This window comes from Triticum urartu, chromosome 7 (genome assembly GCF_003073215.2).
Source record: "Triticum urartu cultivar G1812 chromosome 7, Tu2.1, whole genome shotgun sequence".
Taxonomy (NCBI): domain Eukaryota; kingdom Viridiplantae; phylum Streptophyta; class Magnoliopsida; order Poales; family Poaceae; genus Triticum; species Triticum urartu.
This window is the reverse complement of record NC_053028.1, coordinates 506,279,562-506,306,168: the sequence shown is the minus strand read 5'-3', so window position 1 is coordinate 506,306,168 and position 26,607 is coordinate 506,279,562. Positions and strand designations below refer to the sequence as shown.

General features: G+C 44.3%; 1 protein-coding gene across 1 annotated transcript; it reads right to left on the bottom strand.

The window, feature by feature from the left end:
* Window positions 1-13,956: 13,956 nt before the first annotated feature.
* Window positions 13,957-15,207, bottom strand: LOC125523332 (peroxidase P7-like). The gene is made up of 2 exons (XM_048688380.1): window positions 14,908-15,207; window positions 13,957-14,801 (listed from the first exon to the last, which is right to left on the bottom strand). Exons 1-2 carry the CDS (start codon window positions 15,202-15,204, stop codon window positions 14,058-14,060), a joined length of 1,041 nt encoding a protein of 346 aa, XP_048544337.1. The 5' UTR covers window positions 15,205-15,207; the 3' UTR covers window positions 13,957-14,057.
* Between the last annotated feature and the right edge of the window lie 11,400 nt (window positions 15,208-26,607).

Genomic DNA, 26,607 nt, shown 5'->3' with positions numbered 1-26,607 from the left:
CTAAAAAAAATGCGTTTACAAGATTCGTTGGAGCGCTTTTCATTGGCCAGCTTCCCCTAAACCAGATTTTTTTGGGATACATGATCCTTTGGAGATACACTATGTAGTTAAGTACTCACTTGGATAAGTTGTCATGTGCTGATGTGCTGTAGACATGAGGTTTATTACTAGTTACCGCTAATATGTGGTGACACTCTTACCTAAGGTTAGTCATAGTGGGAGTAACTTACCCCAAAGCAAATTTGCTTATGTGGCAAGTAGTTAATGTGAAGAGAGATGTTTGTGGTAACATAACACACCATAAGGAAAAATGTGTCTCCATCTAAATAAATGATGCTAGTTTGCATGAGACTACACATATATTGTTACTATCAACTATAAAGGTAGTAATATAGACTAGTGTCATATGCATGACACTAGTCTAAGTTACTTCCCACTTATATGACTGCCTAATCATGGTGGTAATAGTTGTCACCATGATTATTAACTAAACAAATTGTAAAATTACTTACCATGCTATTTAGAAAATTGTTACAATTGTAGTTGTGTTGTACCAGTTACAATGATGATGATGCATGTATCTACCATGTCGCTTGGTCAAAACTATTAGGTGTTAGCTTAAGAGAAAGAACAATAGAAAGGTTGTTTTTCTGAAGGAAATATGCCCTAGAGGCAATAATAAAGTTATTATTTATTTCCTTATATCATGATAAATATTTATTATTCATGCTAGAATTGTATTAACCGGAACATGATACATGTGTGAATACATAGATAAACAGATTGTCACTAGTATGCCTCTACTTGACTAGCTCGTTGATCAAAGATGGTTATGTTTCCTAGCCATAGACAAAGAGTTGTCATTTGATTAACGGGATCACATCATTAGGAGAATGGTGTGATAGACTTGACCCATTCCGTTAGCTTAGCACACGATCGTTTAGTATTCTGCTATTGCTTTCTTCATGACTTATACATGTTCCTATGACTATGAGATTATGCAACTCCCGTTTACCGGAGGAACACTTTGTGTGCTACCAAATGTCACAACGTAACTGGGTGATTATAAAGTTCTCTACAGGTGTCTCCGAAGGTACTTGTTGGGTTGGCGTATTTCAAGATTAGGATTTGTCACTCCGATTGTCAGAGAGGTATCTTTGGGCCTACTCGGTAATGCACATCACTATAAGCCTTGCAAGCAATCCAACTAATGAGTTAGTTGCAGGATGATGTATTACGGAACGAGTAAAGAGACTTGCCAGTAACGAGATTGAACTAGGTATTGAGATACCGACGATCGAATCTCGGGCAAGTAACATACTGATGACAAAGGGAACAATGTATGTTGTTATGCGGTTTGACCGATAAAGATCTTCGTAGAATATGTAGGAGCCAATATGATCATCCAGGTTCCTCTATTGGTTATTGACCGGAGACGTGTCTCGGTCATGTCTACATAGTTCTCAAACCCGTAGGATCCGCACGCTTAAAGTTAGATGACAGTTATATTATGAGTTTATATGTTTTGATGTACCTAAGGTAGTTTGGAGTCCCGGATGTGATCACGGACATGACGAGGAGTCTCAAAATGGTCGAGACGTAAAGATCGATATATTGGGCGACTATGTTTGGACACCGGAAAGGTTTCGGACATTTATCGGAGTACTGGGGGTTACCGGAACCCCCCCTGGGAACTAATGGGCCTTGTTGGGCCTTAGTGGAGAGAGAGAGAGAGAGGGGCCGGCCAGGGCAAGAGGCGCGCCCCCTCCCCTTGAGCCCGAATAGGACAAGGAAAGGGGGGCGCCCCCTTGCCTTTCCCCTCTCCCACTCCTTCCTCCCCCCTCCTTCTTGGACTAGGAAAGGGAGGGGCAAACCTACTTGGAGTAGGTTTCCCCCTCCTAGGGCACGCCACCCCTTGGCCGGCCCTCTCCTCCTCCCCCCTTTATATATGAAGGAGGGGGCACCCCATAGACACAACAATTGATCTCTTAGCCGTGTGTGGTGCCCTCCTCCACCATAATCCACCTCGATTATATCATAGCGGTGCTTAGGCGAAGCCCTGCGTCAGTAGAACATCATCATCGTCACCACACCGTCGTGCTGACAAAACTCTCCCTCAACACTCGGCTAGATCGAAGTTCGAGGGACGTCATCGAGTTGAACGTGTGCAAAACTCGGAGGTGCCATGCGTTCGGTACTTGATCGGTCGGATCGTGAAGACGTATGACTACATCAACCGCGTTCTGTTAACGCTTCCGCTTCCGGTCTACGGGGGTACGTGGACACACTCTCCCCTCTTGTTGCTATGCATCACCATGATCTTGCGTGTGTGTAGGAATTTTTTTGAAATTACTACATTCCCCAACAGTGGCATCCGAGCCAGGTTTTATGCGTAGATGTCATATGCACGAGTAGAACACAAGTGAGTTCTGGGCGATACATGACATACTGCTTACCAGTATGTCATACTTTGGTTCAGCGGTATTGTTGGATGAAGCGGCCCGGATCGACATTACGCGTACGCTTACGCGAGACTGGTTCTACCGACGTGCTTTGCACATAGGTGGCTGGCGGGTGTCAGTTTCTCCAACTTTAGTTGAACCAAGTGTGGCTACGCCCGTTCCTTGAGAAGGTTAAAACAACACTAACTTGATGAACTATCGTTGTGGTTTTGATGCGTATGTAAGAACGGTTCTTGCTCAGCCCGTAGCAGCCACGTAAAACTTGCAACAACAAAGTAGAGGACATCTAACTTGTTTTTGCAGGGCATGTTGTGATGTGATATGGTCAAGGCATGATGCTATATTTTATTATATGAGATGATCATGTTTTGTAACCAAGTTATCGGCAACTGGCAAGAGCCATATGGTTGTCGCTTTATTGTATGCAATGCAATCACCCTATAATGCTTTACTTTATCACTAAGCGGTAGCGATAGTCGTAGAAGCATAAATTGGTGAGACGACAACGATGCTACGATGGAGATCAAGGTGTCATGCCGGTGACGATGGTGATCATGATGGTGCTTCGGAGATGGAGATCACAAGCACAAGATGATGATGGCCATATCATATCACTTATATTGATTGCATGTGATGTTTATCTTTTATGCATCTTATCTTGCTTTGATTGACGGTAGCACTATAAGATGATCTCTCACTAAATTATCAAGATATAAGTGTTCTCCCTGAGTATGCACCATTGCAAAAGTTCTTCGTGCTGAGACACCACGTGATGATCGGATGTGATAGGCTCTACATTCAAATACAACGGGTGCAAAACAGTTGCACACGCGGAATACTCAGGTTAAAGTTGACAAGCCTAGCATATAACAGATATGGCCTCGGAACACTGAGACCGAAAGGTCGAGCGTGAATCATATAGTAGATATGATCAACATAGTGATGTTCACCATTGAAACTACTCCATCTCACGTGATGATCGGACATGGTTTAGTTGATTTGGATCACGTGATCACTTAGAGGATTAGAGGGATGCCTATCTAAGTGGGAGTTCTTAAATATGATTAATTGAACTTAAATTTATCATGAACTTAGTACCTGATAGTATCTTGCTTGTCTATGTTGATTGTAGATAGATGGCCCGTGTTGTTGTTCCGTTGAATTTTAATGCGTTCCTTGAGAAAGCAAAGTTGAAAGATGATGGTAGCAATTACACGGACTGGGTCAGTAACTTGAGGATTATCCTCATTGCTGCACAGAAGAATTACGTCCTGGAAGCACCGCTAGGTGTACCACCTGCGCCAGCAACTGCAGACATCGTGAATGCCTGGCAGTCGCGTGTTGATGACTACTCGATAGTTCAGTGTGCCATGCTTTACGGCTTAGAACCGGGACTTCAACGACGTTTTGAGCGTCATGGAGCATATGAGATGTTCCAGGAGTTGAAGTTAATATTTCAAGCAAATGCCCGGATTGAGACATATGAAGTCTCCAATAAGTTCTACAGCTTCAAGATGGAGGAGAATAGTTCTGTCAGTGAGCATATACTCAGAATGTCTGGGTACTGCAATCACTTGATTCAACTAGGAGTTAATCTTCCGGATGATAGCGTCATTGACAGAATTCTTCAATCATACTGCCACCAAGCTACAAGAGCTTCGTGATGAACTATAACATGCAAGGGATGGATAAGACGATTCCTGAGCTCTTCGTAATGCTAAAGGCTGCGGAGGTAGAAATCAAGAAGGAGTATCAAGTGTTGATGGTCAATAAGACCACCAGTTTCAAGAAAAAGGGCAAAGGGAAGAAGAAGGGGAACTTCAAAAAGAACAGCAAACAAGTTGCTGCTCAAGAGAAGAAACCCAAGTCTGGACCTAAGCCTCAGACTGAGTGCTTCTACTGCAAGCAGACTGGTCACTGGAAGCGGAACTGCCCCAAGTATTTGGCGGATAAGAAGGATGGCAAGGTGAACAGCGGTATATGTGATATACATGTTATTGATGTGTACCTTACTAATACTCGCAGTAGCACCTGGGTATTTGATACTGGTTCTGTTGCTAACATTTGCAACTCGAAACAGGGGCTACGGATTAAGCGAAGATTGGCTAAGGACGAGGTGACGATGCACGTGGGAAATGGTTCCAAAGTCGATGTGATCGCGGTCGGCACGCTACCTCTACATCTACCTTCGGGATTAGTTTTAGACCTGAATAATTGTTATTTGGTGTCAGCGTTGAGCATGAACATTATATCTGGATCTTGTTTGATGCGAGACGGTTATTCATTTAAATCGGAGAATAATGGTTGTTCTATTTATATGAATAATATCTTTTATGGTCATGCACCCTGGAAGAGTGGTCTATTGTTGTTGAATCTAGATAGTAGTGATACACATATTCATAATATTGAAGCCAAACGATGCAGAGTTGATAATGATAGTGCAACTTATTTGTGGCACTGCCGTTTAGGTCATATCGGTGTAAAGCGCATGAAGAAACTCCATACTGATGGACTTTTGGAACCACTTGATTATGAATCACTTGGTACTTGCCAACCATGCCTCATGAGCAAGATGACTAAAACGCCGTTCTCCGAAACTATGGAGCGAGCAACAGATTTGTTGGAAATCATACATACAGATGTGTGTGGTCCGATGAATATTGGGGCTCGCGGCGGGTATCGTTATTTTCTCACCTTCACAGATGATTTAAGCAGATATGGGTATATCTACTTAATGAAACATAAGTCTGAAACATTTGTAAAGTTCAAAGAATTTCAGAGTGAAGTTGAAAATCATCGTAACAAGAAAAAAAAGTTTCTACGATCTGATCATGGAGGAGAATATTTGAGTTACGAGTTTGGTCTTCATTTGAAACAATGCGGAATAGTTTCATAACTCACGCCACCCAGAACACCACAGCGTAATGGTGTGTCTGAACGTCGTAATCGTACTTTACTAGATATGGTGCGATCTATGGTGTCTCTTACTGATTTACCGCTATCATTTTGGGGTTATGCTTTAGAGACGGCTGCATTCACGTTAAATAGGGCACCATCAAATTCCGTTGAGACGACGCCTTATGAACTGTGGTTTGGCAAGAAACCAAAGTTGTCGTTTCTGAAAGTTTGGGGCTGCGATGATTATGTGAAAAAGCTTCAACATGATAAGCTCGAACCCAAATCGGAGAAATGTGTCTTCATAGGATATCCAAAGGAAACTATTGGATACACCTTCTATCACAGATCCGAAGGCAAGACTTTTGTTGCTAAATTTGGAATCTTTCTAGAGAAGGAGTTTCTCTCGAAAGAAGTGAGTGGGAGGAAAGTAGAACTTGATGAGTTAACTGTACCTGCTCCCTTATTGGAGAGTAGTTCATCACAGGAACCGGTTTCTCTGACACCTACACCAATCAGTGAGGAAGCTAATGATAATGATCATGAAGCTTCAGATCAAATTACTACCGAACCTCGTAGATCAACCAGAGTAAGATCCGCACCAGAGTGGTATGGTAATCCTGTTCTGGAAGTCATGTTACTAGACCATGATGAACCTACGAACTATGAAGAAGCGATGGTGAGCCCGGATTCCGCAAAATGGCTTGAGGCCATGAAATCTAAGATGGGATCCATGTATGAGAACAAAGTGTGGACTTTGGTTGACTTGCCCGTTGATCGGCAAGCCATTGAGAATAAATGGATCTTCAAGAAGAAGACTGACGCTGATGGTAATGTTACTGTCTATAAAGATCGGCTTGTTGCAAAAGGTTTTCGACAAATTCAAGGGATTGACTACGATGAGACTTTCTCACCCGTAGCGATGCTTAAGTCTGTCCGAATCATGTTAGCAATTGCCACATTTTATAATTATGAAATTTGGCAGATGGATGTCAAAACTGCATTCCTGAATGGATTTCTGGAAGAAGAGTTGTATATGATGCAACCAGAAGGTTTTGTCGATCCAAAGGGAGCTAACAAAGTGTGCAAGCTCCAGCGATCCATTTATGGACTGGTGCAAGCCTCTCGGAGTTGGAATAAACGCTTTGATAGTGTGATCAAAGCATATGGTTTTATACAGACTTTTGGAGAAGCATGTATTTACAAGAAAGTGAGTGGGAGCTCTGTAGCATTTCTAATATTATATGTGGATGACATATTGTTGATTGGAAATGATATATAATTTCTGGATAGCATAAAAGGATATATGAATAAGAGTTTTTCAATGATGGACCTTGGTGAAGCTGCCTATATATTGGGCATCAAGATCTATAGAGATAGATCAAGACGCTTAATTGGACTTTCACAAAGCACATACCTTGACAAAGTTTTGAAGAAGTTCAAAATGGATCAAGCAAAGAAAGGGTTCTTGCTTGTGTTACAAGGTGTAAACTTGAGTAAGACTCAATGCCCGACCACTACAGAAGATAGAGAGAAGATGAAAGATATTCCCTATGCTTCAGCCATAGGCTCTATCATGTATGCAGTGCTGTGTACCAGACCTGATGTGTGCCTTACTATAAGTTTAGCAGGGAGGTACCAAAGTAATCTAGGAGTGGATCACTGGACAGCGATCAAGAACATCCTGAAATACCTGAAAAGGACTAAGGATATGTTTCTCGTTTATGGAGGTGACAAAGAGCTAGTCATAAATGGTTACGTCGATGCAAGCTTTGACACTGATCCGGACGATTCTAAATCTCAAACCGGATACGTGTTTACATTGAACGGTGGAGCTGTCAGTTGGTGAAGTTCCAAACAAAGCGTTGTGGCGGGATCTACGTGTGAAGCGGAGTACATAGCTGCTTCAGAAGCAGCAAATGAAGGAGTCTGGATGAAGGAGTTCATATCCGATCTAGGTGTCATACGTAGTGCATTGGGTCCAATGAAAATCTTTTGTGACAATACTGGTGCAATTGCCTTGGCAAGGGAATCCACATTTCACAAGAGAACCAAGCACATCAAGAGACGCTTCAACTCCATCGGGGATCAAGTCCAGGTGGGAGACATAGAGATTTGCAAGATACATATGGATCTGAATGTTGCAGACCCGTTGACTAAGCCTCTTCCACGAGCAAAACATGATCAGCACCAAGACTCCATGGGTGTTAGAATCATCACTGTGTAATCTAGATTATTGACTCTAGTGCAAGTGGGAGACTGAAGGAAATATGCCCTAGAGGCAATAATAAAGTTATTATTTATTTCCTTATATCATGATAAATGTTTATTATTCATGCTAGAATTATATTAACCGGAAACATGATACATGTGTGAATACATAGACAAACAGATTGTCACTAGTATGCCTCTACTTGACTAGCTCGTTGATCAAAGATGGTTATGTTTCCTACCCATAGACAAAGAGTTGTCATTTGATTAACGAGATCACATCATTAGGAGAATGGTGTGATAGACTTGACCCATTCCGTTAGCTTAGCACACGATCGTTTAGTATTCTGCTATTGCTTTCTTCATGACTTATACATGTTCCTATGACTATGAGATTATGCAACTCCCATTTACCGAAGGAACACTTTGTGTGTTACCAAATGTCACAACGTAACTGGGTGATTATAAAGGTGCTCTACAGGTGTCTCCGAGGGTACTTGTTGGGTTGGCGTATTTCGAGATTAGGATTTGTCACTCCAATTGTCGGAGAGGTATCTCTGGGCCCACTCGGTAATGCACATCACTATAAGCCTTGCAAGCAATCCAACTAATGAGTTAGTTGCGGGATGATGTATTACGGAACGAGTAAAGAGACTTGCCGGTAACGAGATTGAACTAGGTATTGAGATACCGACGATCGAATCTCGGGCAAGTAACATACCGATGACAAAGGGAACAACGTATGTTGTTATGCGGTTTGACCGATAAAGATCTTCGTAGAATATGTAGGAGCCAATATGAGCATCCAGGTTCTGCTATTGGTTATTGACCGGAGACGTGTCTCGGTCATGTCTACATAGTTCTCGAACCCGTAGGGTCCGCACGCTTAAAGTTAGATGACGATTATATTATGAGTTTATATGTTTTGATGTACCGAAGGTAGTTTGGAGTCCCGTATGTGATCACGGACATGACGAGGAGTCCCGAAATGGTCGATACGTAAAGATGATATATTGGACGGCTATGTTTGGACACCGGAAAGGTTCCGGAAGGTTTCGTACATTTATCGGAGTACTAGGGGTTACCGGAACCCCCCGGAAACTAATGGGCCTTTTTGGGCCTTAGTGGAGAGAGAGAGGGGCCGGCCAGGGCAAGAGGCGCACCCCTCCCCTTGAGTCCGAATAGGACAAGGAAAGGGGGGGGGGCGCCCCCCTTGCCTTTCCCCTCTCCCACTCCTTCCTTCCCCCTCCTTCTTGGACTAGGAATGGGAGGGGTAAACCTACTTGGAGTAGGTTTCCCCCTCCTAGGGCATGCCACCCGCTTGGCCGACCCTCTCCTCCTCCCCCCTTTATATACGGAGGACGGGGGCACCCCATAGACACAACAATTGATCTCTTGATCTCTTAGCCGTGTGCGGTGCCCCCCTCCACCATAATCCACCTCGATCATATCATAGCGGTGCTTAGGCGAAGCCCTGCTTTGATAGAACATCATCATCGTCACCACGCCGTCGTGCTGACGAAACTCTCCCTCAACACTCGGCTAGATCGGAGTTTGAGGGACGTCGTCGAGTTGAACGTGTGCAGAACTCGGAGGTGACGTGCATTTGGTACTTGATCGGTCGGATCATGAAGAAGTACGACTACATCAACCGCGTTGTGCTAACGCTTCCGCTTCCGGTCTACGAGGGTACGTGGACACACTCTCCCCTCTCGTTGCTATGCATCACCGTGATCTTGCGTGTGCGTAGGATTTTTTTGAAATTACTACGTTCCCCAACATTTTCTCCTTCTTTTGTTGTGAACGAGAGGCGAAAAGGGTGGAGAAAGCACTCCCTCCAACCTTCCACGGTGAGCCCGGGAGTCTGCCTCCCCTATGCCTGCTAGAGTGGCAGGCTGGTGGCAGGGAGGGGAATCCGGATGTCTCTGTTTTGGCCTGTAGATAAGGTAGAGCTAGGTACTCCCGGGTCGTTGCTCGGAGATGGTACTCCGGGCTCCGATGCACGTCAAGCTCTTATGTCAGGACGGAGTCGATAGAGACCTCACATACATACATGGTGTTCCCTTGGGGCATCGAGCTTAGGGTTTTTTGACATGCGTGCACGCCAACCAAATCTAGTGTGAGGTGTAATTTTAGGTATGGTGGACTGGAATGACTCAAGGGTTTTGGCGACGGCGACTGTGACTCCGGGACGCATTCTCAAAGACTTTTAATCTGTCACTACTAGGGAAAAGCCTAGCAGTAGCGCTGGTTTTTGGCCTATCAGTAGCGCGGGTAGGCGCGCTACTGATAAGGCGCTACAACTAATGCTTAGCAGTAGCGCCTACAGGCACTCGCTACTGCTATATCTACTTAGTAGTAGCGCTTGCCTAGTCAAGCGCTACTGCTAATTACTAGTAGCGCTTTCGAAAACAATCGCTACTACTATCATTCCCTATTCCATTTCTCTTGAATTTTAGGTCGTATTCACGTACCTGTATACAATTTTTCATACAGTAGCAATTTAGAGATTGTTTTTATATCATAATGAGTTATTAAATCACTAGGTGAAAGAACCTTGGATTAGTTTCAAGTGCATGGATCCAAAGTAACCAATGGTCACTTTGGATCCATCCATTTGAAACTAATCGGTGGTTCTTTCACCCAATGACATAATAACTTATCATCATCATCATAATATCATTAACAACTTATCATAATAATACATCATTGTCACATAACTCCTCATAATCATCATTTTCGTCCAATGTCATATAACAACTTCGTCACCAGTTATAATAACAACTCCTCCTCATCATTATCATAGTAATCATAATCACTACTCCTACTCAACATCACCATCAAGTCTAAGACATTGTAGTCATATATAAGCTAACCTACTCCTCTCTCCTAGCTAAAATACCATAAAACAGATAAACTGGTCCTTCACCATAATGGAGAATGGACATAAACCTATCTCCAACTTGTGGCTTGCGCACATTCATTTTGTCTCCAATTATTTGCGTGTGCGCATTCATCTCTTTGCTCCATTCTTTGATTTTGAGCCTTCCATCATTTGAAGAAATCGAGTATGCAGTATGGTAAGCCTCTGAAGGAGTTGGTCGTAAGCTAACCATATGCATATCACCTTCGGTAAATAGCATATCAGGCACAACCTGCTTCGGGAGCCTCTGTTCAAAAATGGAATAGTAACATATATAGTTAGCAATGGTTTACTTAAGAATAATGTATGCAATGAAGTTACCATCATTAACAAAATCTTACCAAGTTTTTGGCAATGAAGTTATCATCAAGCAATGTATGGACTAGTGGCACGTATCTAGTATAATTTGGGCTGATAGAGTGACTGTTTTTGAAGGCCTCAACATCTTCTATGAATGAGACAAGATAACCTTTCTCCTCAAAATTAAGCTTGGAGTCATAGCTGTAGTATGTGTTGTCTACTACCTTCCGAGTATTTCTTGAAGATAAGAAATAAGCTGAAAATTATAAATAAATAAGTTTAGTACGGACGAACACCAAATAGTTTTAAATTAACAACATAAATTACTGAACTTAACAAATTAGTTTGGCAAACTCACATCTAGGCAAAACTGGAGGCATATCCACATCCACCCAGATGTCGATATCATCATCATCATCATCATCATCATCATAATCTTCGGGACGAATATCAAATCTTATTCGCATTCCCTCCTCAAATCCATATGACTTGCAGAGAGCTTCCCAATTAGAGCAACCAAAATGGGAGCGATCGACCGCATTGTAGAACTTAACCAGAAACTCATAACCATGTTTAGTTCTTAAGTGAGCCCTCCTCGTCTCCACATTCTCAAAGTCATCTAAACCAAAACCAAGCTTCTCCAATACATATGGTCTAGCATGGCACGGGATGTACTAATCGAATTGAAAAAAAAATCCATAAATTACACGTTGAACAAAAGAAGCACAAGTGATGATATTAATTATGATGAAATGCTTGTCATTGCGTACCGTACAAACATCGAAGGTCTCTTCCAGCTTCACGGTGAAAAACCTATCGTTTTGCAGGTGAGGAAACCTGTCGCACACACCTCGGTCATCGTAGCAGTACACACACCCCGGGATCCCATCGTCATCAGACATCTCCTGTGTTCAAGTTCAAAGATTATAACTCGATGGAAAAACCCCAAAAATTCGGCATGACCTTTGCTAAAAAAGGACATATCGAGCGCCTGAAATTTGCCAGAACGGAAATTAATCAACACTCCGGCAAAACATAGGCCACTTATCGATGGTCATTGCATTTCAATGGTTCAAAATATGAAAAAAAAACATTTGAAAATATCTTATATATAATCCTAACACTAAATAAACTAGTTTTATTAACTACTTACTAAATAAACTAGTTTTATTAACTACTTACTAAATAAACTAGTTTTATTAAGCACTTACTAAATAAACTAGTTCTATTAAGCACTTAATATAAATAAACTAGTTATAATAATCACTTACTAAATAAACTAGTTACCTATGATTTGCAAAAACAGAGACAAGGGAGGGAGGGAGGAGAGAGGAGGGGAAGGGGGCGGCCAGAGGAGGAGGGAGGAGGGGGCGGCCGCAGGCGGAGGGAGGAGGAGGGAGGAGGGCACAGTGGGAGAAGGAGGGACGGAAGGAGGGAGTACCTCGGTGGCGGACGGACGACGGCGGCCGGCGGCGGCGACGAACGACAACGGTTATCGGCGCGGGCGGGAGTGACTGAGAGAGGGAGAGTGAGTGAGAGAGACAGGGTCGGCCGTACGTGTGGGGATAAGGTAGGGTTAGTAGTAGCGCGGGCATGAGAAAGCACTAGCTGGACGGCGAGGTCATGGCAATGGGAGCAGCAGCGCGGTTTAGAGATGACGCGCTACTGCTATTTTCTATTCAGCAGCGTGTTTTCCCGGAACGCGCTGCTGCTAAATAGCAGTAGCGTCGTATTTTGAAGAGCGCTGCTGGTAATATTCTGTGTATAAGGTTTTCCCTAGTAGTGTGTGATCGACAAGGTTAGGTCAGCTCCGGTAGGGGAGCAACGCCAACGATGCATCTTCTGCTCATTCTAATGGTGGTAGTGATTTTTTGGTGATCTAAGGACCTCAATGTAATTTTCATTATATTGGGGTGATTTGTACTATTGATGTATCTTTATAATAAATTAGAGGATACCCCGCTCGTTGCTATAGGAATTGGTTGATGAACATGGCTAGGAATCAAAATTCAAAATAAATGTGACTAATTATGTTTGTTATGTATAGTTAGAGCAATATTTATTGAATATAAGTAGAATATAATTTAATGGAAAACATTTTCCCACACATCGAGTTGAATGTTGTGGTGTGTCTTTTCAATGCATGATTGCATGTTGAGGTGGGCCATGTTCCATTCATAATTGTATCGTGAGATGACATGCTTACATGTTGAGATAAATCAGTTCGTTGGGATGATTCTCTTAGGTATATAGGATTTGATCTCTTTTCACAAAAACCCTACTAGGCGATACATTTAGCATGATTATTAGTGTTAGTTGCCACCAAGGTTGTGATGTACTTACTGGACGGTTGATACACCATAGTGAATTGGTGATAATTTACTCATTCGCACTGACCATCACGGCCACCACTTTTTTTTACAGTATCATTACCACCACTTTTATAAGATTACATGGCAAATTGTCACAAAATAGGATGGTAACTGGTATATTACGACGAGGTACCAACAGATTATGTTTTCTTTCTCGAAACATACTTGGTGGGATATAATTTTGAATCTTTTGTCGATACGAAGGTAATGGTGCACAAATTGTCCATCAGATGGAAGATTTAGGCTACCCAACATTTTAGATATTTGAAATGAGCTTTAGTTGCTCATGTCATTGTGTTTGTCATGTTGGACATTTTAAAACAAGAACATCCATACAATGGGCCCGAGCACTAGCGCGGGAATCGAGAGCGCTCCATGGTCACGCTAACGAACTCCACGAGATGCATCAAGTCTGGATATGGTTGTAGATCGAGTCATGCTTGGAATGTACTCCATCCGTTCCAACATACAAGGTGTATTATTTTTTCAAAAAGTCAAACTTCTTTAATTTTGATCAAGTTTACAGACAAAAACATTAACATTTATATGTTATGAAATATATTTCTCATATTTCATTTTTTGGAGGGAGATCATATATCATTTATGTAGTATTGTAGGGGTTGATATAAGCTTGATGAAACGTAGGAATATTTGACTTTAGAAAAACAAGTGCACTTTATACTTTAAGAATGGAGGACTCGCTATATTTCTCGAAAAAGACCATTTATTGCACACACGCACATGTTTGGGTACCACAAATGCGCCAAACGTTCTGTTGATACGACACTGTACACAAAAAAATTAGCACGGATACTAGTTACAAATTGTACATTTCAAAATAATAATTGAATCCGATACAATCGAGCTGGGTTGCATGCACTTGGAATCAAGCAATCAGTAGTTGGCCATGGAGCACCTCAGCCTCACCTCCACGGGCATTCCCTTTGGCGGAGGTATGTTTCCCATCTTCACCATGGCCTTGGCAAAGTCCCTCGCGAACGCCTCACCGTCGGCGCTGTACATCTCCACAAGATTGTCCTGCAGACCTCCACCGCCGTAGAGAGTCTGGTCTGAGGTAAGGAGACCGCGCCGCGCGATAAGGTTCCTGTAGTAGGCGTTGTCGAACCTCATCGGTGTCTGCACGTCGAACGGCGCCTTACCAGAAGTACCCTGGCACGTCTGCCTCGTGGTCTGTGCGAAGAAGGGGTCGATGTCGCCATTAGGGCCGTAGACACGGTCCCTGTAGGTGTCGCAGCTGGCCATCCCGACGGTGTGGGCACCGGAGAGCGCCGTCATGTCACGAGCATCGAGGTTGAGCTCCGCGAACATGGTGACGAGCTCGCCGAGGTCGTCTTTGGGACTGGGGAGGCCCTTCTTGGTGGACTCCGGGTCGGCGGCGAAGCGTGAGTCCTTGCGGCCGAGGGGCACGCTCCAGGTGGGACCTCCGAGCAGGGCGACGGCGTCGCGGGACGCAAGGGCGATGACGTCGGCGCAGGAGACGGTGGCCGGGCAGTCGTGCTCGAGCGCGGACTTGATGTCGTGGATGACGGTGTAGCCGGTTAGGGAGGCGTTCGGCTCCGCATCCTTCTCGCCGGGGGAGGAAGGAGTTGCGTCCAGGAGGACCGAAGCGTCGCATCCCTGGCATGTCATTTGTAAATCGTACAGTATTTAGCAAATGTAACCATACATAGTACCGTAGTAGGTAGAGTATATGTACAAGTATAGAATAGAGGTGCGTATATACGTTGATGAAGCAGTCATGGAAGAAGAGGCGGAGGACGGCGGGGGCCATCCTCGGCTGGGCGGCGACCCTGCTCGCCATCACTGACCGCACGACGTGCTGCACGTTGGGGCACGTCTTCTCGTAGTAACCTGCGGAGAGCTCGCTGCCATTGGCGGTGGCAACCAGAGCAACGAAGAGGAGCAGCGCGACCCAACAAGGAGCCCTGGAGGACGCCATGCCTATTGACCGGTGTCTGGTGATGAGAGCGATCGCTGCACAGTGCAGAAGAAGCAAGCAAGGAGAGAATGTGTGGAACATGAATGGAAGCATATGCTTATGTAGTAGTGCTTGTGTACAAGCTGCATGCTTTTATGCGCGTGCGCATGTGCGAACGCTGTGCAATATTGTAGAGCTTCATTGACGAGCTGCAGCCTCGTGCTTACTGGCCGGAAGGCTGACAAGGTCAGGACCGGACCAGAAGAAGAGAAAACAAAAGCGCAGGGAATTGACAGGGGATTGCACAAAATTAGGATGCGTTGACGTGGTTGCTTGCTTGGATGGTGCAATTGTGTACGCCCAGAATCTTGATTGATGGTGCAATTGGATGGCTGGAATGAAAGGGTGTTAGACAAACCGTTTAATCGCAAATAGGCATGTTGTCCACTTGGGCTGTTTGCCTGGTTCAAAAGATGAGTACTGGTCGATTTTTGCACGGTCTGAGAAAACACGCTCTAAGCACACGCTTTCTGGACGCCTGGATGTATGCACACCTTACAGTCGGCCTTATATGATTAAAAAAAATTAAAAAGGAATTTGCAGTTCCGATTACAAATCTGATTTATTTTTACAGTTTTGCTAAAGCACATCTAGATGTGCGATAAGTATTGCACATCTAAATCCTATGTCATTGATTTTACGTTGAGATTCGTGTGGGTATTTTCTTTTTCTTTTTTTTCTTTTCTTTTTATGCTTGATTCACTCACTTAGATGTGCAATAACTAAAGCATATCTAGATGTGCCCTAAACACACCCTTATTTCTAGGAATTACAAAATCGACTGATGTCTTCTTTGCTCTGATCCAAAGTTTGACTGCAACTCCAAAAACATACTGCACGTACATCCCATATTTGTTAAGTACTCCCTCCATCTTGTTTTTCTTGTCGCGGAGGGAGAGCTACAGTAGTACAAATCAGGTATACAAATGGCGACAACAAAAACGAAACAGATGGAGTATTTTGTTTGACTTCATATTCCATTTTATTTCTAGCTCGTGCTTTCATATGCATGCATGACTCTCAACGTTAGCGCGTTGAGTGCTATGACTCGGAGCAGATTCATGCACTTAATTAACCAAGTTGATGTGTATATCATCGTTGATGGCTCTGCCAATAAGAATGATCTTCAAAAGCTTAGGCTGATTGTTGTATCATGCTGCAAAAAGATCGCATGGCCGATGACCAACTTTTCTTGACTTTTGGTGTGTGTGTGTGGGTGGGTGGGTGAGAGAGAGAGAGAGAGAGGTTGAGAGAGAAAGCTTCTGTTGGCTGCTACTTCCACACCGTTGATCTCCCTCCCTCCCTGACAGGCCCAGGCGGAGCATGTGTCCGCTCAGCCATGTGGCCCTTTTGGGCTCACCAACCTCTTTAGATTCATCCCCCACCCCGTCGCTTGGGATCCGTTACCGATTCCTCGGATATGCGCTAGCGTGGGTAGGGGTGAAGTGCTTCTGCCCCTACTCCACGTGTGGCACCACACGTTGGCGAAGGCTGGTAAAGAAATATTCACCATCCTATTTTTCCGGAGTTAATTATCTCCATACAGCGATAAAATGACGACAGGAGGCAGAAAACTGGTACCTCAGAACTGACATACAATCTCAGGGGAGGAGCTCTTCACCATAGCCGTGAAAACTTGGAGTGGAAACACCTATTGTTACCGGGGAGAAGGCCAAGGAAGAAAAATAAGGAGGTGCCCCTTCCCCTTTCCACATGTGGTGCCTGAATGCTGACGCAAATATCTATGCCATCTCCATCACCATCACCAACAACTCTTTTCGTTGTAATCCTCTCATGATGATGTGTGTAGGTCTGAGAGTTTGTAAGTAATAGGTGTGTGTTGTCTCTCTTTATCATATAATGCGAGGTTGTTATATTGGGCTTTATTAATGTAGTTAACTATAAGATGTGCTTGTGGATATGAGGTTCTTTATATTGGATTTGAATTTTGTTCATGTTGTGTATTCAACTTTGTGAATCATGAAGATCATATGGTCATTGTTTGGTACTCCCTCTGTCCCATAATATAAGAGTGTTTTTTACGCTAGTGTTGTGTAAAAAACGCTCTTACATTATGGGATAGAGGGAGTACAATTTTGGGAGGCACGCGAGATGACATTGAAGTGCTCATTAGATCAAGATTAGAAAGATGACAATTCGGTGTAACGCTTTCCCGTGCTTACAGGTCTAATCATATTTTCATCAAATAAAACTAGAACTTTGCCAAGTTAGATCATATATCTTAATCAAATTATTAATTTGATAGTTGCCATTAGCCAACCTACAAACCCTAGGCCTTGTTTTAAACCACTAAAATCATTTCTTTCATGCTTAGCACGCTTCCACTTTGATGTTTTTATCTATTCCGAAACTATAAAAATAAATCTACCATCTATATTATCAATCCCTGCACCGAAGTAGGGCACTACAAAATTGACAAGTGTGCTACTGTATTATGAACACTAGAGACTACTTGTATCTTGATTGCAAGGTTGCTTGAGAGGAGAATTATTTCATTGTATGCCTTACAGACCGATAAACCTTAGGTCATCCACTTGAGGAAAACTGATGGTTCCCTACAAGCCTCTACACTTGGAGGCCCAACAAAGGACTACACAAATAGAAGTGTGTAGTAGACATTAGGCCACCACTCCGATGAACAATGAGTAGATGTACCATGAGTGATTTACCGGATAGTGGACTACTTCCTAAGAACGGTACACCATGGTTATGTCAGGATTTGGGCTATGAGTAGTGGAAGACTTGTAGCATAAATGATATGTTGTGAAGCTCCGCTCTCTCTAGGCACTCACATCTCGGTTATGAGTGGCAAGTTGGGTGTGGTGGTAATCTTTACCCCATATAAGATAATGACCTCACAACTTGAACGCAAATATATTTTTTGGGAAAAATCCCAATTGGGTCCCCTAGATTTGGCTTTATTTTGACATAAAAAATACAAAGTTGTTCCCTCTTTAAGTTTCTATCTTTTCATCTAGTTAGGGAGATTGGCGAATAAACATCTAGCGGGGGAAATTAGTTACTTGTTGTACTACCTTCGTCCTGGTTTATTAATTAGCCCGCCCCTTGTATTTTGGGTCAAAATTTGACCTTTAATTTAACAATCAAAAGATATATTATATACCACAAAAAAGTAGCATTGAAAACATCTTTCGTATATGAATCCCACAATATAACTTTTATGACACATAATTTATATTTGTTAGTTAAATCTACAGTCAAAATTTGGCACAAAACACGAAGGGGCAATAAACCCGGACAAAGGTAGTATTATTCATCAACCAATTATCTTGCAGAAAAAATCAAAAGTGCTAAAGGTACCTGAGGGAGGCCTGGGCTAAGGGGTCCTCGGGCGTCCAGCCTATTATCTATGGGTCGGACTGATGGGCTATGAAGATATGAAGACCGAAGATTGTACCCGTGTCCGGATGGGACTCTCCTTGGCATGGAAGGCAAGCTTGGCGAACAACTATGAAGATTCCATCTTATGTAACCGACTCTATGTAACCCTAGATCCCCCCGATGTCTATATAAACCGGAGGGTGTAGTCCGGAAAGGATATACTCAATACCGTAGTCATACAAGCTAGACTTCTAGGGTTTAGCCATTACGATCTTGTGGTAGATCAACTCTTGTAATACTCATATTCATCAAGATCAATCAAGCAGGAAGTAGGATATTACCTCCATAGAAAGGGCCAGAACCTGGGTAAACATCGTGTCCCCTGTCTCCTGTTACCATCAACCTTACACGCACAGTTCGGGACCCCCTACCCGAGATCCGCCGGTTTTGACACCGACATTGGTGCTTTCATTGAGAGTTCCTCTGTGCTGTCGTTAAAACGTTCGATGTCCCCTTCAATCGTCAATAATGACGCTGTCTGCGGAGAAACTTTCCTCCCCGGACAGATCTTCGTGTTCGGCGGCTTTGCACTGCGGGTCAACTCGTTGGGCCATCTGGAGAAGATCGAAAGCTACGCCCCTGGCCATCATGTCAGATTCGGGAGCTTGAACTATGTCGCGGACATCCGTGGAGATTTGATCTTCGCCGGATTCGATACCGTGGCGGCCGCATCCAGGAGATCGCTCCTGTAACCGCTCTGGCCCTAGAGCCGGAGCAGGCCGCACCATCCAAAAACGGGAGGATTACCCCACCTCGGAGGCCGCAGATTCCACGGCGTTGGAGCCGCACATGGACCTGGTCTCACATGATGCTTATACCACCGGAACGCTGGACTCGTCTCTGGCCGTAGGTTCCGAACCGCGCGAGCCCGCGGACGCCGAGCTTAATCGTTTATCGATCTTCAAATTCAGCGCCACAGACATCTTCCAGCACTCGCCTTTGGGCGATGTGCTAACCTCATATTAAACCTGTCCTTGGTGGAGGACTCTCAGCCAAACTATATCCGGCTTGAACTAGGGGCTGACGATGGAGAATTTTACTTCCCACCCGCCACCCACTTTATAGCCACGATCGAGGGTTTGACCGACGAACTTGATTATGACTGCGAGGACATCGATGGTATGGACGATGATGCCGGAGAAGAAGAGGTCCAGAACCCGCCGTTCACTGGGCGCTGGACGGCCACTTCCTCGTATGACATATACATGGTGGATGCACCAAAGGAGAACAGCGGCGACGATAAGGAAGACCCAGTTGAGGATAAACCTTCCGAAATACAGTCCAAGCACCGGCGTCAGCGGTGCCGCTCTAAGTCACACCGCAGTAAAGACAGCAACACCGGCACATGAGAAGATGACACTCCGGAAGGTGCCGAAGACAAGAAGACCCTGTCGATAAATCAATCAAACAAGATGAATAGGTTAGCCCTGTTAAACAGGCCACACACGAAGATTCAGAGGACGATAATTACTTTCCGCTCTCCGAAGATGAGGTGAGCCTCGGCACCGAAGATTTCATCATGCCCGAGGAACCTCTTGAGCAGGAGCGCTTCAAGCGCCAGCTAATAGCCACGGTAAGGAGCCTAAAAAAGAAGCAGCAGCAGCTTCAAGCTGACCAAGATCTGCTCAATGATAAATGGACTGATGTCCTAGCAGCCGAAGAATACGACCTCAAGCGCCCAACCAAAAGCTACCCAAAGTGCAAATTGCTACCTCAGTTCGACGAGGAGGCGCCGGAGTACATACCACCATCGCACAATACAGACGATCGACCACCACGTGATCGGGACAAAATGGCAACTCATGCCGAACACCAGCCCGCCCCGCCTCATCACTTAGGCAGAGGTAAATTAGCCCATGGCCATACATACAACCTCTGGAAGAACCTGAACAATAAAGCAGGACATACCAGATCAATCTATGGATCGCGAGGACACGCCTCGACACGTGACAATGGCCACCTATTCAGACGTGACAAACCCAGTCATGCACGGGCTGAACACCGCAGATGGACTCCATCAGAGCTGCGTCACGATACGGCCCGATATAGAGGCCCCGCACACCCTCATTGCTTCACTGATGAGGTCCTGGATCACAAATTCCCCGAAGGATTCAAGCCCGTGAACATAGAATCATACGATGGAACCACGGACCCCGCGTGTGGATCGAGGACTTCATTCTCCACATCCAGATGGCCCGCGGAGATGACCTCCACGCCATAAAATACCTCCCTCTAAAACTCAAAGGGCCAGCTCGGCATTGGCTAAACAGTCTGCCTGAAAATTCCATTGGCAGATGGGAGGACTTGGAAGAGGCTTTCCTCGATAACTTCCAAGGTACATATGTTCGACCTCCGGACGCTGATGACCTAAGCCATATAGTTCAACAGCCCGGAGAGTCCGCCAGGAAATTCTTGACAAGGTTCTTAACTAAAAAGAACCAAATTGTCGACTGTCCGGACGCCGAAGCTCTAGCAGCTTTCAAGCATAGCATCCGCGACGAATGGCTCGCTCGCACCTCGGCTAAGAAAAGCCAAAATCCATGGCGGCCCTCACGACATTCATGACTCGCTTTTTGTTGGAAATATGCCCTAGAGGCAATAATAAATTAGTTATTATTATATTTCCTTGTTCATGATAATTGTCTTTATTCATGCTATAACTGTATTATCTGGAAATCGTAATACACGTGTGAATACATAGACCATAATATGTCCCTAGTAAGCCTCTAGTTGACTAGCTCGTTGATCAATAGATGGTTACGGTTTCCTGACCATGGACATTGGATGTCATTGATAACGGGATCACATCATTAGGAGAATGATGTGATGGACAAGACCCAATCCTAAGCCTAGCACAAAGATCGTACAGTTCGTATGCTAAAGCTTTTCTAATGTCAAGTATCATTTCCTTAGACCATGAGATTGTGCAACTCCCGGATACCGTAGGAGTGCTTTGGGTGTATCAAACGTCACAACGTAACTGGGTGACTATAAAGGTGCATTACAGGTATCTCCGAAAGTGTCTGTTGGGTTGGCACGAATCGAGACTGGGATTTGTCACTCCGTGTAAGCGGAGAGGTATCTCTGGGCCCACTCGGTAGGACATCATCATATGCGCAATGTGACCAAAGAGTTGATCACGGGATGATGTGTTACGGAACGAGTAAAGAGACTTGCCGGTAACGAGATTGAACAAGGTATAAGGATACCGACGATCGAATCTCGGGCAAGTAACATACCGCTAGACAAAGGGAATTGTACACGGGATTGATTAAGTCCTTGACATCGTGGTTCATCCGATGAGATCATCGTGGAACATGTGGGAGCCATCATGGGTATCCAGATCCCGCTGTTGGTTATTGACCGGCGAACGTCTCGGTCATGTCTGCATGTCTCCCAAACCCGTAGGGTCTACACACTTAAGGTTCGGTGACGCTAGGGTTATGAAGATATGTGTATGCAGTAACCCGAATATTGTTCGGAGTCCCGGATGAGATCCCGGACGTCACGAGGAGTTCCGGAATGGTCCGGAGGTAAAGAATTATATATAGGAAGTGCTGTTTCGGCCATCGGGACAAGTTTCGGGGTTATCGGTATTGTACCGGGACCACCGGAAGGGTCCCGGGGGCCCACCGGGTGGGGCCACCTGTCCCGGGGGGCCACATGGGCTGTAAGGGGTGCGCCTTGGCCTATATGGGCCAAGGGCACCAGCCCCTATAGGCCCATGCGCCTAGGGTTTCCATATGGGAGGAGTCCCACTAGTGGAAGGCACCTCTAGGTGCCTTGGGGGGGAGGGAAACCTCCCTTGGGCAGCCGCACCTAGGAGATTGGATCTCCTAGGCTGGCGCACCACCCCCCTTGGCCCTCCTATATATAGTGGGGGAGAGGAGGAACTTCACACACCAGCCCCTGGCGCCTCCCTCTCTCCCCGTTACGTCTCTCCCTCGTAGTATAGGCGAAGCCCTGCTACTGTGACGCCCTGCATCCACCACCACGCCGTCGTGTTGCTGGATCTTCATCAACCTCTCCCTATCCCCTTGCTGGATCAAGGCATGGGAGACGTCTCCGGGCTGTACGTGTGTTGAACGCGGAGGTGCCGTGCATTCGGCACTTGATCATCGGTGATTTGAATCACGACGAGTACGACTCCATCAACCCCGTTCACTTGAACGCTTCCGCTTAGCGATCTACAAGGGTATGTAGATGCACTCTCCTTCCCCTCGTTGCTGGTTTCTCCATAGATAGATCTTGGTGATACGTAGGAAAATTTTGAATTTCTGCTACGTTCCCCAACAGTGGCATCATGAGCTAGGTCTTTGCGTAGATTCTATGCACGAGTAGAACACAAAGAAGTTGTGGGCGTTGATTTTGTTCAATGTGCTTGCCGTTACTAGTCTTATCTTGATTCGGCGGCATCGTGGGATGAAGCGGCCCGGACCGACCTTACACGTATTCTTACGTGAGACTGGTTCCACCGACTGACATGCACTAGTTGCATAAGGTGGCTAGCGGGTGTCTGTCTCTCCTACTTTAGTCGGATCGGATTCGATGAAAAGGTTCCTTATGAAGGGTAAATAGCAATTGGCATATCACGTTGTGGTTTTGCGTAGGTAAGAAACGTTCTTGCTAGAAACCCATAGCAGCCACGTAAAACATGCAAACAACAATTAGAGGACGTCTAACTTGTTTTTGCAGGGTATGCTATGTGATGTGATATGGCCAAAAGGATGTGATGAATGATATATGTGATGTATGAGATTGATCATGTTCTTGTCAAGGGAATCACGACTTGCATGTCGATGACGAGACAACTTCAAGAAGACACAATGATGGAGATCATGATGATGGAGATCATGGTGTCATACCGGTGACAAGATGATCATGGAGCCCCAAGATGGAGATCAAAGGAGCTACATGATATTGGCCATATCATGTCACTATTTGATTGCATGTGATGTTTATCATGTTTATACATCTTATTTGCTTAGAACGACGGTAGTAAATAAGATGATCCCTCATTAAAATTTCAAGAAGTGTTCTCCCCTAACTATGCACCGTTGCTACAGTTCGTCGTTTCGAAGCATCACGTGTTAATCGGGTGTGATAGATTCTTTCGTTCACATACAACGGGTGTAACAAGTTTTACACATGCAAAAACACTTAGGGTTAACTTGACGAGCCTAGCATGTGAAGACATGGCCTCGGAACACAGAGACCGAAAGGTCGAGCATGAGTCGTATAGAAGATACGATCAACATGAAGATGTTCACCGACGTTGACTAGTCCGTCTCACGTGTTGATCGGACACGGCCTAGTTCACTCGGATCATGTAATCACTTAGATGACTAGAGGGATGTCTATCTGAGTGGGAGTTCATAAGATGAACTTAATTATCCTGAACATAGTCAAAAGATTTTTGCAAATTATGTCGTAGCTCGCGTTTCAGTTCTACTGTTTAGATATGTTCCTAGAGAAAAATTAGTTGAAAGTTGATAGTAGCAATTATGCGGACTAGGTCCGTAAACTGAGGATTGTCCTCATTGCTTCATAGAAGGCTGATGTCCTTAATGCACCGCTCAGTGTGCTGAACCTCGAACGTTGTCTGTGGATGTTGCGAACATCTGACATACACGTTTTTGATAACTACGTGATAGTTCAGTTAAAAGGTTTAGAGTTGAGGTACCAAAGACGTTTTGAAACGTCACGAAACATATGAGATGTTTTGAGGGCTGAAATTGGAATTTCAGGCTCGTGCCCATGTCAAGAGGTATAAGACCTCCGACGATTTTCTTAACCTGCAAACTAAGGAGAAAAGCTCAATTGTTGAGCTTGTGCACAGATTGTCTGAGTACAACAATCATTTGAATCGAGTGGGAGTTAATCTTCCAGATAAGATAGTGATGTTTCTCCGAAGTCATTTCCACCAAGCTGTTAGAGCTTCGTGTTGAACTATGATATATCAGGGATATATATGATGATCCTTGAGATATTCGCGATGATTGACACCACGAAAGTAGAAATCAAGAAGGAGCATCAATTGTTGATGGTTTGTGAAACCGCTAGTTTCAAGAAGGGCAAGGGCAAGAAGGGATACTTCGTGAAACGGCAATTCAGCTGCTGCTCTAGTGAAGAAACCCAAGGTTGAACCCAAACCCGAGACTAAGTGCTTCTGTAATAAAGGGAACAGCCACTGGAGCAGAATTACCCTAGATACTTGGTAGATTAGAAGGCTGGCAAGGTCGATAGAAGTATATTGGATATACATTATGTTAATGTATACTTTACTAGTACTCCTAGTAGCACCAGGGTATTAGATACCGGTTCGGTTGCTAAGTGTTAGTAACTCGAAATAAAAGCTGCGGAATAAACGGAGACTAGCTAAAGGTGAGATGACGATATGTGTTGGAAGTGTTTCCAAGCTTGATATGATCAAGTATCGCACGCTCCCTCTACCATCGAGATTGGTGTTTGCGTTGAGCATGGACATGATTGGATTATGTCTATCGCAATACGGTCATTCATTTAAGGAGAATAATGGTTACTCTGTTTATTTGAATAGTACCTTCAAATGGTCTTAGACCTAAAATGAATGGTTTATTGAATCTCGATCGTAGTGATACACATGTTCATGCCAAAAGATAGTAATGATAGTACCACCTACTTGTGGCACTGCCACGTAAGTCATATCGGTATAAAACGCATGAAGAAGCTCCATGTTGATGGATCTTTGGGCTCACTCATTTTTGAAAAGTTTGAGACAAGCGAACCATGTCTATTGGTGTATATGCATGAAGAAACTCCATGCAAATGGACCGTTTGAACTCACTTGATTTTGAATCACTTGAGACATGCAAATCATACCGCATGGGCAAGATGACTGAAAGCCTCGGTTTCAGTAAAATGGAACTAGAAAGCAAATTGTTGGAAGTAATACATTTTGATGTGTGTAGTCCAATGAGTGCTGAGGCATGTAGTGGATATCGTTATGTTCTTTCTTCACAGATGATTTGAGTAGATGTTGAGTACATTTACTTGATGAATCACGAGTCTGAATTATTGAAAGGTTCAAGTAATTTCAGTGTGAAGTTGAAAGATCGTCGTGACAAGAGGATAAAAGATCAATGATATGATCATAAAGATGAATATCTGAATTACGAGTTTGGCACAAAATTAAGACATTGTGGAAATCGTTTCACAACTAATACAGCCTGGAACACCATAGTGTGATGGTGTGTCCGAACATCATAACTGCACCCTATTGGATATGATGCATACCATGATGTTTCTTATTGAATTACCATGATAGTTTATGGGTTAGGCATTAGAGACAACCACATTCACTTTAAATAGGGCACCACGTAATTCCGATGATATGACACCGTATGAACTATGGTTTAGAGAAACCTAAGCTGTCATTTCTTAAAAGTTTGGGACTGCGACGCTTATGTGAAAAAGTTTTAGGCTGATAAGCTCGAACCTAAAGCGGATAAATGCATCTTCATAGGACACCCAAAACAGTTGGGTATACCTCCTGTCTCAGATTCGAAAGCAATAAGGGATTGTTTCTAGAATCGGGTCCTTTCTCGAGGAAAAGTTTCTCTCGAAAGAATTGAGTGGGAGGATGGTGGAGACTTGATGAGGTTATTGAACCGTTACTTCAACTAGTGTATAGCAGGGCACAAAGAGTTGTTCCTGTGGCACCTACACCAATTGAAGTGGAAGCTTATGATATTGATCATGAGACTTAGGATCAAGTCACTCCCAAACCTCGTGGGATGACAAGGACACGTACTACTTCAGAGTGGTACGTAATCCTGTCTTGGAAGTCATGTTGCTAGACAACAATGAACCTACGAGCTATGGAGAAGCGATGGTGGGCCTGGATTCCGATAAATGGCTTCAGGCCATATAATCCGAGAGAGGATCCATGTATGAAAAACAAAGTGTAGACTTTGGAAGAACTACTTGATGGTCGTAAGGCTGTTGAGTGTAGATGGATTTTAAAAGGAAGACGGACAATGA

Bases quoted from the DNA above. Each gene is read 5' to 3' on its own strand.
- LOC125523332 (XM_048688380.1), bottom strand. From the start codon at position 15,204: ATGTTCCACACATTCTCTCCTTGCTTGCTTCTTCTGCACTGTGCAGCG. The intron at 14,802-14,907 runs GTATATACGCAC...ATGACATGCCAG, and splicing joins TCCATGACTGCTTCATCAAC to GGATGCGACGCTTCGGTCCT.